This window comes from Triturus cristatus, chromosome 7, assembly GCF_964204655.1.
Source record: "Triturus cristatus chromosome 7, aTriCri1.1, whole genome shotgun sequence".
Lineage (NCBI taxonomy): Eukaryota > Metazoa > Chordata > Amphibia > Caudata > Salamandridae > Triturus > Triturus cristatus.
Genome location: NC_140590.1, coordinates 1,658,268,753 through 1,658,283,165, shown reverse-complemented (window position 1 = coordinate 1,658,283,165; position 14,413 = coordinate 1,658,268,753). Strand labels below are relative to the sequence as shown.

The window sequence follows — 14,413 nt, the reverse complement described above, 5'->3', positions numbered from 1 at the left end:
TCAAAAGCGTTAGCCTATCCCAGTCCAGCAAGGATAGCAAACATTCTCGCTCTCCTACCCAAATTTCGGCCGCATCACTCTTTCCCAGCTCGAGTGTTCATGCAGCTCATAGGGATGATGGCCTCTTGCATTTTCATAGTGCCTCACGCAAGACTCCAGATGCGTCCCATACAAGAGTGCTTAGCACGACAATGGAACCAGGCTCAAGGTCGGCTAACAGATCTGGTGTTGGTAGACGGTTGCACTCACCGCTCTCTGCAGTGGTGGAACACCAAAAACCTTTCCAAGGGGCGCCCGTTCCTAGAGCCAGTTCCTCAGATTGTCCTGACAGATGACGCATCGCTCTCCGGCTGGAGAGCTCACCTATTACATCACACCATGCAAGGCAAGTGGACACCTCAACAAAAGTTATTCCACATCAATTACCTGGAATTACTGACCATATTCCTAGCCTTAAAAGCATTCCAAAAACAAAGCTCGGGCAAGGTTGTCTTAGTCCGCACGGACAACATGACAGCCATGTACTACATCCAAAAACAAGACTGGACACTCTCTGCAGCTCTCCCAGCTAGCACAAAACAAATGGAGGTGGGCTATAGCTCAGAAGATATTTCTCCTAACCCAACATGTCCCAGGAGTCCTAAACACCATAGCAGATCTTTTAAGTCGTCAAACACAACAGATTCATGAGTGGGAACTCCATCCACAAGTTCTCCAACCATACTTTCAGATATAGGGGCAACCACAGATGGACCTTTTCGCCACCCACAAACGCCAAATGCCCAAGCTTCGCCGCCAGATACCCACACCCATTATCCAAAGGCAATGCGATATGGATGAACTGGTCAGGCAGATTTGCGTACGCCTTTCCGCCTCTCCCACTAATACCACTGGTGGTGCGCAAACGACAGCAACACTCACTGACTCTAATTCTAGTTGCTCCAACTTGGGACAGAAAACCGTGGTACACCACACTGTTGGAACGGTCAGTCGTCCCGCACCAAAGATTACACCTCTTACCACGCCTCTTAACCCAGAACCGTGGAGAGATCAGACACCCAGACCCAGCTCAGCTGAACCTTGCGATCTGGCTCCTGAAATCTTAGAATTCGGTTACCTTAACCTTCCTCTGGACTGTATGAACGTCATTAAGGAGGCTAGACGCCCTACCACTAGAGCCTGCTATGCAGCCAAGTGGAAACTATTTGTGATATTGCCATAACAATATCATCAATCCCCTAGATGTGTATCAAACGCATCATAACCTACCTACTACACCTACAAAGGTGCAACTTAGCCTACACCTCTATTCGGCTACACCTTGCTGCTATAGCAGCATACCTACAAAATAGACAACCTGTATCGCTATTTAGAGTGCCTGCCATCAAAGCCTTTATGGAAGGCCTCAAAAGCATAATTCCTCCCAGAGTTCCAACCTCACCTGTGTGGAATTTAAATATCGTGCTCACACGACTGATGGGGCCTACGTTTGAACCTCTACATAAATGTGAGCTACAATTCTTAACATGGAAATTTGCTTTCCTAGTGGCCATAACTTCTCTAAGAAGTGTTAGTTAACTACAAGCCCTAACTATTCAGGAACCATTCTTACAAATGCATTATAATATGGTGGTTCGCCGCACTAATCCTAAATTCCTCCCTAATGTAATTTCCCCCTTAATCTGTGGAGTTGCCCGTTTTCTTCTCGCAACCACACACAGTCGCAGAAAGAACTCTTCGTACTTTATACGTTAAAAGAGCATTGCTTTATTACATTGAAAGAACACAACCTTTTCGGAAAACCAAACAACTTTTTGTCTTTCTCACCACCACACACAGGCAATCCCATATCTAAGTCCGGGATAGCTAGATGGATTGTTAAATGCATACAAATTTGCTACCACAAAGCAAAACGCACTTTAACTGTTCCTCCTAGAGCCCACTCTACAAGAAAAATAGGGGCTTCTATGGCATTCTGAGGCAACATTCCATTAGATGATATCTGCAAAGCAACTACATGGTCTACACCACATAAGTTCACTAAACACTACTGTGTAGATATGCAAACGAAAAAACAAGCCAGTGTGGGCCAAGCTGTACTCAAAACCTTATTTCAGACTACTGCAACAGATAATGGTGGCCGCCGCTAGACGTGGGACTGCTATACAATCTATGCAAAAGTGTGTAATCTGCAGCTCATGTGCCTCGAACGGAATATGCTACTTACCAGTATGCATCTGTTCTTGGCATGTAGAGCTGCAGATCTACACACGCCCACCCGCCTCCCCGGCTTCCTTTTATCTGTTCCAGTATTATCTTATTTAGATACACTCTACAAGGGCATCTTCATGCTTCTTACAAAGCTCCAGCCTTTCCATCCTCAAAAACAATCTTGAGGATGGAGCCGATGCCCATGCGCAATATGATCCTAAGGAGGAGTCACATACCTCGTGACTTCCAAAGACTTTCCAGGACAAAAACAAGTGCAAACATCCAGACCAAACACCAGATGGCGATCTATGCAAAAGTGTGTAGATCTGCAGCTCTACAAGGCAAGAACAGATGCATACCGGAGCAGGTCAACAGTGGACCTCTTTGCGACTGCTCAGAAGAACTACTGCCGGTACTTCGTGAGTTAGTTTCACCAAACAGGATACCGGAGAATTCATTTTTGAGGGCATGGTCAGGCATGTTTGCCTACGCTTTTCCGCCGATTCCCTTCCTACCATGACTGCTCATGAAAATCAAGACCGAGCCGTGCAGGTTGATCCTAATAGCCCTATCGTGGTCCCATAAGCATTGGTTCACAGAACTTCTTCTTTCGGAGACACAACATATTCTCCTTCATCCCATTCCATTTCTTCTGACTGTCGCAGGGACAAGTGCTACATCCAGATCCCAAATCGCTTAGCTTAGCAGCATGGCTCCTGAACACTGAATTTCAACATCTAGAAATCCCATCTGAATGCAGGCATGTTTTCTAATTCCCGAGCACAGAGTACGAATTAGACGTACATGATGAAATTGAAGAGATTCTGTATATGGTGCCGGTATTCTAATGTTTATTCTCTTGAGATCCTGCCTTACATTCTGCTATCGGCAAAATCTGGATTAGTACATGCATCAATTTAAGTCCGTCTAGCTGCAGTATCTCGTTTAGGAGGACATCCTTAGGACCATTGTTATGGTCGGAAAGAATCATAAAGCACTTCAGGAGAGGCCTATTCCGTACTCTTCCTCTGGTTAAGCCTCTGCCACCTCTCTGGCATCCTAATATAGTAGTATCAAAACTTGTGAGACATCCCTTTGAACCCATTTATAAGGTGGACCTTAAGTTCCTACAGTTTAGGGATGATAGAGTAGTCCTTCGTACTAATCCCAAGTTTATCCCCAAAGTGCCATCAGACTCATTTGAATGAATCTCTGATCCATGAGATGTTCTTCCATCTACCAAACACTGCAGCGGAAAGAGCTCTTCATTCCCTGGATATTCAACATTGTCAAAAATGTTATCTACAAATAACTAAAGCTTTTCGCAAATCGTCAAAGCTTTTTGTATCCTTCAACGCGCCCAGAAAGAGCTATCTTTCCAAGATGGGGATTTCTCAATGGATCTTGAATGCAATCCAGTTTCAAGCTTCAATACCAGTCTTGTTACGAGGAGCTAGGAACATTGCAACCAATACCATGGCAGTTCCCAGGCCACCCCTTTCAGGGCAGATGAAGAGGAAGTGGTCAGTTCTTCAGAGCAGTGAGCTCCTCAAACAATTGACTTTGAAACAGGCCCACCTTTTAACTCCAATTTGAAGAGGGAGGTGGGAACAAGGGGTTCTTCCTAACTTAAATCCTTCAAACGCAAGTATAGAGAAAGATGGTTCAAATTCAAACAGACCACACAACATATTACCTCAGCATGCAAGGGCTAACAATATCATATACACTATCAAACCTGTCTGCAATTAGGTACATACCCTTGAAAGAAGTACACAGGTTAAGCACAATAGCAACTGGTTCACATAAATGGGGGGGTTAAAACAGCAAGTGTTGTGTAAGGTGTTCCAAAAGTAGGGGCACACCAGAGGCAGATTATATTTATTTTTTTAAGCCCCACAAAGAAATGCTAGAGGTTTGCATCCAGGCACCCACACGGCTGTTATTTGGGGAATGGTTTTTATACTGGTCAAAGATATTTGCCAATGCTTTTTTGCCAATACATGTTTTAAAACTAGTGATGGGCAAGGATGGGGAGGGTGGGAGAATGTGGTGGGTACTGGAACCCAAAATGACCCCAGAGCTGCAACAATGGGATGATCCAGAGTCACAGGGCCTGTTCCATGATGTTAAAGGGTCCAAAGGCATCTAACAGCATTGACAAGATCCTTAATGCAGTCACCTGAGGAAGGCATGGACATGTATCCAATACCAGCCTCTGGTCCCAAGAATCTTAGACCAGAGAAGAGGCGTTCAAGGAACCAGGCCCCCAACCCCGCTTGTCGAGAAGAAATGCATTCTTGGCAGGACCCTGCATTCATTTGGGGCAGTGTGGTGGTGGACTCCATATCGTAGCCGCTGCCAGGAAAAGAGTTAATTTATCGCTCACCACCGGCAGAAAAGTAAAAGAATGGAAATGTCGGGGGAAAAAGTTTGAGGAGAGGTACATCACAGTGGTGTCGATAACTTGAACGCTCTGCTTAACAGATGCGCCCATCAACTTATGAGAGAAGATGCCAGAGTTAATGAAGCACCTACAGGAACAATACCAAAAGAGGGCAAGTGCCTCTGTAGAGAAAGGAAAGGGTATAGCTGACGTGTGCTTCAAATCGGCACTCTAAAGCAGCTAGACAACTAGTGGCAGGAATAACCTTAAGGAGTCACTCTTGAGTGCGAATCTCAAGGTTCAAGAATGAAGTTTATGTCCACATCCGCACCCCTTTCAATGGAGAACTTCTGTTTGGAAGTACAGCTGACTACACGCTACAACAATCCAAAAAGGACAGCAACATGGCAACATTGATGGGGCCTCTACAGTTAAGGGGGTAGCAGAGAAGAGAAGTCACCCCCACAAGAAGACCAACAGGAAGGGGGGGGGGGGGGTGTTCAGACCATTGCAACACATCAAACCTTACTACACACAGCAAGCAGTGGCAGTTCCATCTGCCATAGACTGCCCTTTCGCGAGCGAGACACAAAGGACCACCATCAAGAGGGGCGGCAGCAGCAAGAAAATGATTCACACAATCAGAAGTCCCACCCACACACCATTCATGGGCGGAAGAATAGGGGCCTTTGTCCAGCAGTGGTGGGAGGTCACTTCAGACGAGTGGACACTCATCACCCATGGCTCAAAGAAGACTAAGTCCGAGAGCTGGAAAAACACCCTCCAAGCCCGGCCCAACGCATACAGCCCACATGGGAAAGGAAAAGAGAAAACCTATCTTCGACAAGCTGTAAAAGAATTGCTACAAAAACAAGCAATAGAAAAGTTGCCCCTGAAAGGGGGTCAGCCATGAAATCTACTCGTATTTACTTCCTGGTAAAGAAACTAGACAGTCGCTACAGCCCAAGCTAGACCTCCGCTTCCTAAACAAATACACAAGAACACAAAATTACAAAATGACAACTGTACAGGAGGTAATTCCTCAACTCCAGCAGTGAAATTACATGGCAATCATAGACTTAAAGGACGCCTATCTGCACAATCTGATGAATCGCTGGCACCAGAAGTATCTGCGCTTCATAGTAGACAAAGCACACTATCATTTCAGTGCTACCAATCGACAATCATCTCCCGGAGTGTTCACAAAGTGCTTGTCAGCCGTAGCTGCTCACCTGAGAAGAAAGGGAATACAAGTATACCTCTAAAAAGACGAGTGACTGGTGAGGGCAAGCTACGCACGCAAGTATGGCAACTGGATAAAAGGTTATGACCACGCTCCACAGTGGTTCATAAACAATTGAGAAGTCTTCACCCACACCAAAGCAGGATAAGTTCTTCCTGGGTGCAAAAATAAATAGAGTGCAAGCAAAGAAGTTGCCCTGACAGAATGCAAGAAGCTCTGTTATCGGAAGTGTCAATTTCTTGACAGTGAGGACTCCGACACGAAAGCCGACAATTCTCCACCCCCTATGGAATGTGATGTTGATGGATTGGTCAAACATTTGGTTACACTTGTGTGTGCCCCCCCCCCCCCCCATCCCGCTACTATCAATGATGAGCAACGTGCATGATGCAATCAAGGATGCTCATTTTGCCCCAGTGGGCAAGACAAACTTGGTTCTTGGATCTGATGGAAATTGCACAACATACAGAGACTGCCAGTGTTTCAAGACCTGCTTTCAATGCAAGGAGGTATGGCACTTCACCCAGAACTAAGCACGACATGGCTCCTGAAGAATGAAAATGCGGTCATCTTGGACTACCAGAGAAAGCGTCAGGACACATAACTGCAGTCATCCAGTGTTTTCCCTAACTGATGTGTAAGCGAACTTCTACGTCTCTAAAAGTACATCTAGCAGCATTGGTGGCCTACACTAGGGGATGCATAGGAAGAAGCTTCTTCACTGCACCAGTCATCAAAAGGTTTTTGGAGGGAGTAAAAAGGATAGTACCACCAAGGAGTGTGTTTACGGCCACATGGTACCTTGACTTGGTTCTGACACAACTGATGTAGATCCATTCAAACCACTCCATAGCGCCACCTTGAAATTAATCAGGCTTAAAACTGCATTTCTAGTTGCCATTATGTCACTGCAGAGTAAGCGAACTACAAGCACCAGCCATACAGGAGCTTTACATGCAAATAACCATGGACCTAGTTAAGAAGATCTACCCACGCTTCCTTTCGAAGGTAACTTCTCACCTCCATATCAATCGAGCTATTCAGATAGTATTTTTCAAAGCCTAAATCAGAAAAAGTATTGCACGTGCTGGACACCCGTGAGGCAGTAATGTTTTACTTGGAGAGAACAAAGTCAATCAAAAAGGGGAATCAACAGTTCTTGTCATTGCAGACCATAGCAAAGGAGAACCGGTCACCAAGAACACCATTGCAAGGTTGGTAACTCAGACGATTTAATTGTCATAAGAGAGCTGGCATAAAAGGAGCGATCATGCCAAGAGCACAGTAGGCAAGAAAGAAGGGAACTACAATAGTCTTCCTGGCCAAAGTTTTAATAACCCATATGGCAGCCACATGGTTGTCAATAAACACGTTCACAAAACACTACTGCAGTGACGTACAGGTGAACCGAGAAGCAAATGTTTCCTATAGAATAGTGAAGCATCTGTTTACAAGCTCAACCTCTTTTTCCAGCCCAGCCACCACAATGGCACAGAATGTGAATCCAGAAAAGATTCACACTGCAAAACAAAATGGTTACTTACCTGTAGGAGTAGTTTGGCAGCTTTGCAAAAATTACCAACAACACACAAAACCTGGGGCTATTCTAGGGGGCTAGCATGCATACAGTGCAGGTCTTAACCTGTACTCCTGCAGCTTACTTAATCCTTTTGATGTTGCAGATGTAACACCAATAGGAACTAAACCGTTCAATCCAACAGAGACAGCAGACTTTAAATAGATTGCTTCTGGTTGGTTTGAGGAAGAATACACCCTTTTCTCCCCAGCTGGAGAGCACTGTGGGTATTACAGAATGTTAGAGGTGGCTTTGCCGTGCCCTTAAGTTCCTCCCCAACTCGCCACCTTCACACCCTGGAAGCTTGTTCAGAAAAGAGCAGGGCATAAAGGAGGCATTCTACGGTACAGGTGCACTCCAAAAGTTCTACGGTGGCCGCATTCTCGAGGTATGCATCTGTTAGAGATGAATGATTCATGTGGCACTATTCATGCATTCTGCCAATGCACCCTCTGGTGCGATTACTTTGTGATTGTTTACCTTTTAGTTGTGGCCTATTTTTTGTTCATAATTCTACCCACAAGTTAAGAATAAGAACTTGAGCAGGACGTCAAAGTGGAGATAATGTTAGCTTTAATATGGTTTCCTTAATCTAGTCTGTAAGCCCATTACCCTTTATCAGGGCCCTATGCTTACCCCTCATTAAAATGCAGTGTTTAGCTCCCTTTTTTGGTCTGGCGTTAATAAAATTACATATTTAATCTACTGAGGGGCTTTCAGCAACTCACTTCATCCTTTGGTTTAATGTGGGATTCACACTGCCCACTGCAGCGTACAGCAAGAGTAAATTGTAATTTTATTCATATAGCTCTTTCTACCCCTGCCGATGGCGGCGTTAAATTGCTTTTTGGTGAGTAGCACACTACTCCGGAACCCAAAGGATTAGTGGTGGATTAGTATAGGGAAATATAAATTGTTATTTGAGCAGTGGACATGCAAGTCTGTTAGCTTGATTGAATAGGATAAAGGAGAAATAGTAAAATGAGGTTTGTGATGATTTAAAGGCGGGATTCAAAATGGAGTGTTATTTTGGAGATCAAAATGGATCGGCTCACTTCTACCATTGACTAACTTCATTGGGAGTGATTGTATTCCGCTTTTTGTCAAACAGATCCGCACAAGTAGTTCCTTTGATTGACTTGGACTACTATGGTAATGTGTAATTTAACAGTGAAATATTTTTCCCTCTGGCTATTTATTTTTATATTGGTTAGTGTCAAGCAGCTGTGCCAGTAATAAAATTTTGTACTAACATGACCGACAAAAAAGCGTGTACAAAGCCAAAAAACTGAAAGCCAACCTCAGACCTATTGACTTTGCCAATAGCCATTTCAGAAGCTTGCAGAGATAGATACGTTCAGGTACTTGCTTTGAAAGTTTTGCGTTAACCACTGTAGAGACCATTTATGACCCTGCCATAAATTAACAGGAAACCAGAAGCAGAGAATTGTAAAGAACCAGTACAGTAAAAAGTAACCTATTCATCCTTTAGGTTACCTAATTCTATGTCTCAAAGTGTTTCAGGATACTGTACAAACACAAAAATTAATTGTTTATGAATTTGAACATGATTCCTGTAATGGCAATTGCGAATGTAAGTAACCTTTTTCAAACCTCTTGTTAGAGAATTTCATGTCCGCTGTGAAAAAGGTGGTGTCTGTGAACGGATTTTAAATTGTCTACTAGTGATTGGATCTTACAGAGGGATTGGTTTCGTTTTCGAAAATGCAGCTCCTAAGGTCTGAGGTGTTCTGGTGTTTCAATTTGCATAAACAATCCTATATTGTAATGGCTTCTAGTTCTTTTCAGAAATCATATTTTGTTACCGGAAGAAAATATTGTGAGGCCTGGCTAAATGTTTCTTCCAAGTACCTGGTTCTTAAAGTTTGGCTGCATTTCTGCATGGATGCAAATATTAAAAATGTTGTAAAGAAAGTACTGATTTTTGCCGGACCTTTTCATGCCCCGTGTTTTACTGTATTTCTTCTTGTCTTAGTCACAGTATCTGATGATAAAGGGGATCAAAACGATGACGACTCACTGAAAGCTGTTCGCCCCACAAGCAAAGAATTCAAGAAGACTTGGGGATTTCGAAGGACGACCATTGCTAAAAGAGAAGGGGCTGGAGACGCTGAAATGGAAGCTACAGCACATATACAGCAACAGCAGATGCAGAAAGTACATCAGCAGCTTCAACAGCTGAAAGAGCAGCAATCCACTTCAAACCAGTCACTCCGGCGAAGTGGTAGGCAACCCAAAAGGACTGAAAGGGTGGAAGAATTTATGACTGCTGTAAGGCGTAATCGTATAAGGAAAAGTGCTCCTTCTGCCCTCGAGGATACAAGTGAAACATCTTGCCCTGTTACAGATGTTGAGACTGCCTCAGAAGGTAGTGTAGAGAGTGTGGCTGAAATTAAATCTGAGTGTCTGAGAAATGATGCAGATTATACTGAGGAAACCATGGCAATAGCTGCTACTGATTTAAAAGGAGACGATGATGACAGTAGTTCGGATAGTGATGCACTGACATTGAAAGAGCTTCAAAACAGGCTTCGTAAGCGACAGACTGAAACGGTTGCTGTGGAAACGGTTGTTGTACAAGGAGAAAAACCTATTAAGGAGGAGCCTACACCTATTGAGTTGGAGCCACCTAAAGATCAGATTGAGCCCCCTAATTTTGACATAGCACTCCCTGTTAAGGTGGAGCTTCCTGCCATTAAGGTGGAGCCTCCTGACACACCAGAGCGTAAACTTAGCTGTCAAATGTCAGTCGCTCAGGAACCTACACGGTCTATTCGGGTAAAGGAAGAAGTTGTAGATTTTCCGAAGCCAATAGACCAAAGCAACCAAGAGGCTCAAAAACCTGGACAAGAATTGAACAATTCTGACGAAAGTGTTTTATACTGCATCTGTCGTCAGCCTCATAATAAAAGGTAAGCTCCAGCTGCTTTTTTAATACTACTCAGAAATGCATATGTAAGTATTGTTTTGTATTTCGCTGGTGGTTCAGCAGGTAAAATGCAGATGCTTTCTATTATAACCTGCCATAGCAGGCTATACTTGACATTAAAGGCCTGCTATAGCATTAAAGGCCCAAGATGAGGGCCTTTAACACAGGGTCGGGATTTTAACTGCCAGTATAGTCCAACTATGGCAGGCTATTAGAACACTCCTCTGGTACAGGGCAGAATGTTCTAACAACTAAAACAAAAGCCTCAGAGCCTGAGTGGATTCAAATCCCCTCTGGCTTTCTGAGGCCTTTGTTCGTGAATGACAAACATTGGAATGTTGGAGCTCAGTGCTTTTACTAGAAGCCCAGAACCCTCCATTGTCCTCAGTGGTGCTCCCAACATTCCAATGTTCTAATATAGCCTTACAGCCCGACCTAGCAGGCTTTACTGGCCTTTATTAAGGGAGTGGGCCGTTATTGGCTGGTAGTCCTGAGGTTCTGGACTTTTTAGAGTCCAGAGGTGTCAGGGAAACAACACCCAAAGACCCCTGAGTTCCTTCCTACCTTGGTGCACAAATAAACAGACACGGGCTTCTCGATGGTGGCGTCAAAGACCAAGGTTTATTTACTGCAGGGACACAGAAGTCATAGGAACCACACAGAGGCAGAATCTACGAGACTGTTCAAATTGCAAGAAGTGGGTTGCTCCTTAAATACACGAAATATGTCTTTAGGCAACATTACACGAATATTTCTCATGCCCAACCCGGTATCTAAAACAGACAATAAACATACATCAAACAATAATTAGTCGTAGGTTTTCGGTATTCGATCAAGTCTTTGTCAGTTTTCCATTCTTTGCCCGATCCTCCCTATCATAAAAATCGTATCCTCCCCATTGTAAAAGCCCAGAAGGAGAGGAGCAGAGCCAGGTGCAAGGGATAGAAAAGTAGGATAAGAGGTGTTTATGGATCGTAAACGGGCATGGCTACTGTATTCGGCCTCTCAATCGGGACAATGGACACGAGAACCAGTATAGCAGGATTGGCCTCAGGCAGGGGAGGCAGCTTGATTCTGCCTGGTCACGCAGCGTCAGCTTTTCTCGGGGTTTGAGCTTACGTGTCCTTAACGAGGTGATTCTGCCGGGGTCATCGCTCGTCCATTGACTATGTGAGGGCAAGAAACAAAATGGATGCCGTATCTAAAATGGATGTCATGATTTAGCAACAGTATGCCCTATTTCTCAGTGAATTCATGCTCGTTGCGCAGCGAAAACACTGTCATGCATATAATGAATCATTTACGGTTCATTGGTACTAAAATCGTGCCAGTACTACGATACCGAATACACGGGTTCGGATCGCTACAGAACCTCAGACCGTCCTTTTGCCCTTACATAGGCAATAGCTCACTCTATATCAGAGTCCATCTCTATGTTCATCAGGTCGCTGATATGTTGTTGGATCATTATTCTATATCGTGGCGTATCTTCAAAAACAGGTGGTCTTCTTACGCATGTTGAAACACAAAGGCCACACAAGGCAGGACCACACTGAACAATGAGACAGCATGAGAATAAAAATACCAATGCAACACCAGTGACTATCAGAACCTTCCATCCCCATGCAGATAACAGGCTCCAGAACCATCCCATTAGTGACCAGTTACCTTCCTCTACATGAATAGAGTCAGATTTTGTGTAACTTAGAAATAGCCTTATATACTGTTGGCGCATTATCTGGGATAAAAACACAGCAACTCGATTGGATCATCTTACATACCCCACCTCGATCTGCAAGTAATACATCAAGGACCATACGATTCTGTAACGTCATGAGGCGATCCGCTTGAAGCTCAGCTGTCAGGTTACTAAGGGCACCCGCAGTTTCGGTAATAGTGGATTCAACTACCCGTGTTAGTTGACGTAAGTTTCTGCTGTTGGCCATAGGCCCCCAGAACGGAAGGAAACCTTTGAAGAAGTCTCCTGCCTCTTGGCCAGCCGTATCTTCCTTATTGAAAACACCACTCACAACTCTAGTTTTGTGATAATCCGGTGCAGCAGTGTATGTCGGATGCAACAGTTGAGCGATATAACATGAGCCTGGAAAGTCAGCAGGCAGCCATGTATATGCTCTGTCTTGGCAAACAAAATAGGTGCCCTTAGCAGCTAAAAATGCAGGGGAAGACTGTGACGGGAAAACGTATGTTTCGGTACAGTCGCTCTTCCCTAGTCGAGCTTTCGGATTCCTCCCATATCCTTGCAAACAGACCTGACCTTGGTGGGGTACGACCCAGATCGGAGTCGAGCTTTTACGTTTGTTCTCACCCAAAGTAATGCCATATTCCGTAACGTTCCAACCCATGTAAACTCGCAATTCATCCTTGGGAATAAACGGAGTGTTATTGACGTCTCTAACCATGTCAGTAATTCCCTTTACCAAGGCTCTATTAGCGGAGTTATACCTAGTGGAACGTGGGGGATAGGTCTCTAGGGCATAGGCGAACATGGTCTGAAATGCCCAGAATGATCCATTATAACTAAAGGGCAGAACCAGATAAGGGATACCCTTGTCCATGGTATGTGGTATCAAGCCACACACCCAGCAGTTTGTTGTGTTAACGACTAGTTGATGTTGGTGCAAGAGCTGAATGAAAGTGTTATTTATAAACTCGGAGCGTCGAGCTTGCTCATGGGCAGGAAAAGGATGGAAAGAACGAAGAGAAACAGTCGGAGAAACAGAAACATGGGGAGTTACTGTAGATGTAACAGGTGCAAAGATCAATGGAATACCAAAAATGATTCCGCCTACCAGAGTTATTAAAACAATCAGAAGTGTCAGAGCACATTGCATTAGAAAACATTTGCTATACAATATTTCATATAGTTTTGTCTTGCGAGCATTTATGACGTAAGCACGTCTCAGTTCAGGAAGCTCCATCTTCTACAACCGTTCGCAACGGATGGTTTGTACCTGTTAAAAAATTGCCTCTGTCTACCCTGGGAGTTCCCAAAATAAACAGAAGAAACCGACCTTGTGTCTGGCTCCCTGCAAGTTAAAACAAGGCACACGTTACGACCCTACGGTAACCCAGATGGCAAGGTGAGGGAACAACAAAAACAAAAAAAGATAAAAATTATAGAGCGAACTTCTCTTCCAGGGGATCCTCATCAATAGTCATAAGCACTGAATATTCCCGCCCATGTGCGGGGACCCCGGAGATAATAAAATTATATATGCAAAAAACACATATATACAGCTCTGTATATGTATAAACATATATCATTTTTTCCAAGCAAATGCAGCTCCCATAAAAGGCTAGGCAATGTAAATATACACATCCAATAACACATATATACATATAAATATATATATAAAGGTATAACAATACACCTAAATCTTTTTTTTTTTTTTTTTTTTTTTTTTTTAATGAGGTAAACACTCATGAGAAATCAAAAAATAAAGAGAGCAAACTGTGGAAAAACACAGATGTACAACACATTGCCAGCCTGCAGGCTGCATTGCAATATAATACCATAGAGACTAAAAAGCCCTGTACAGGTAAAAACTGGCACCGTGCCTTTAAGGCAGCCCTGACTTCCATATCCCATCATGCCTCAGGGGTGACAGTTAGGTCAGTTGTTCTTTCCGGCTCCTTCAGTCAGGACCCTGGAATTCAGCTCTCTTCTTTTTTGACTCTTTAGTCAAGAATTATTACAACTTTAAGATTTTTTGGACTTCTTCTTACAACATCTTTGAAGAAGTTAGTATCCTGTGTTTTTCTGACTGACTTTTTTTGCTGTTTTGTCAGAAAAATGCCTTCTTTATTTGTTCCATGTCCATCTTGTGGAAAAAAGAAGGCTGCTTCAGACACACATGAGGTGTGTATTATCTGTCTGCCGGACTCTCACTCTCCAGCAACATGCCATCATTGTGAAGACCTTTCCAAAAGGACTTTAAAGGAGAGGGAGAGGATTAGGCTGTATGGCCTAGCAGAACGGTCGACGTCGAAGCAGTTGGTCCCTGTTTGCTCCCCATCGACGTCGGG

General features: G+C 43.9%; 1 protein-coding gene across 7 annotated transcripts in view; it reads left to right on the top strand.

The window, feature by feature from the left end:
* DIDO1 (death inducer-obliterator 1) overlaps positions 1-14,413 on the top strand; it is a 294,842-nt gene that overhangs the window by 93,942 nt on the left and 186,487 nt on the right. For all 7 annotated transcript variants that reach the window (XM_085619733.1, XM_085619735.1, XM_085619730.1 and 4 more), the window contains one exon: positions 9,413-10,349. In XM_085619733.1, the coding sequence (XP_085475859.1) occupies positions 9,413-10,349 (937 nt within the window). The remainder of the gene's footprint in view (positions 1-9,412; positions 10,350-14,413) is intronic.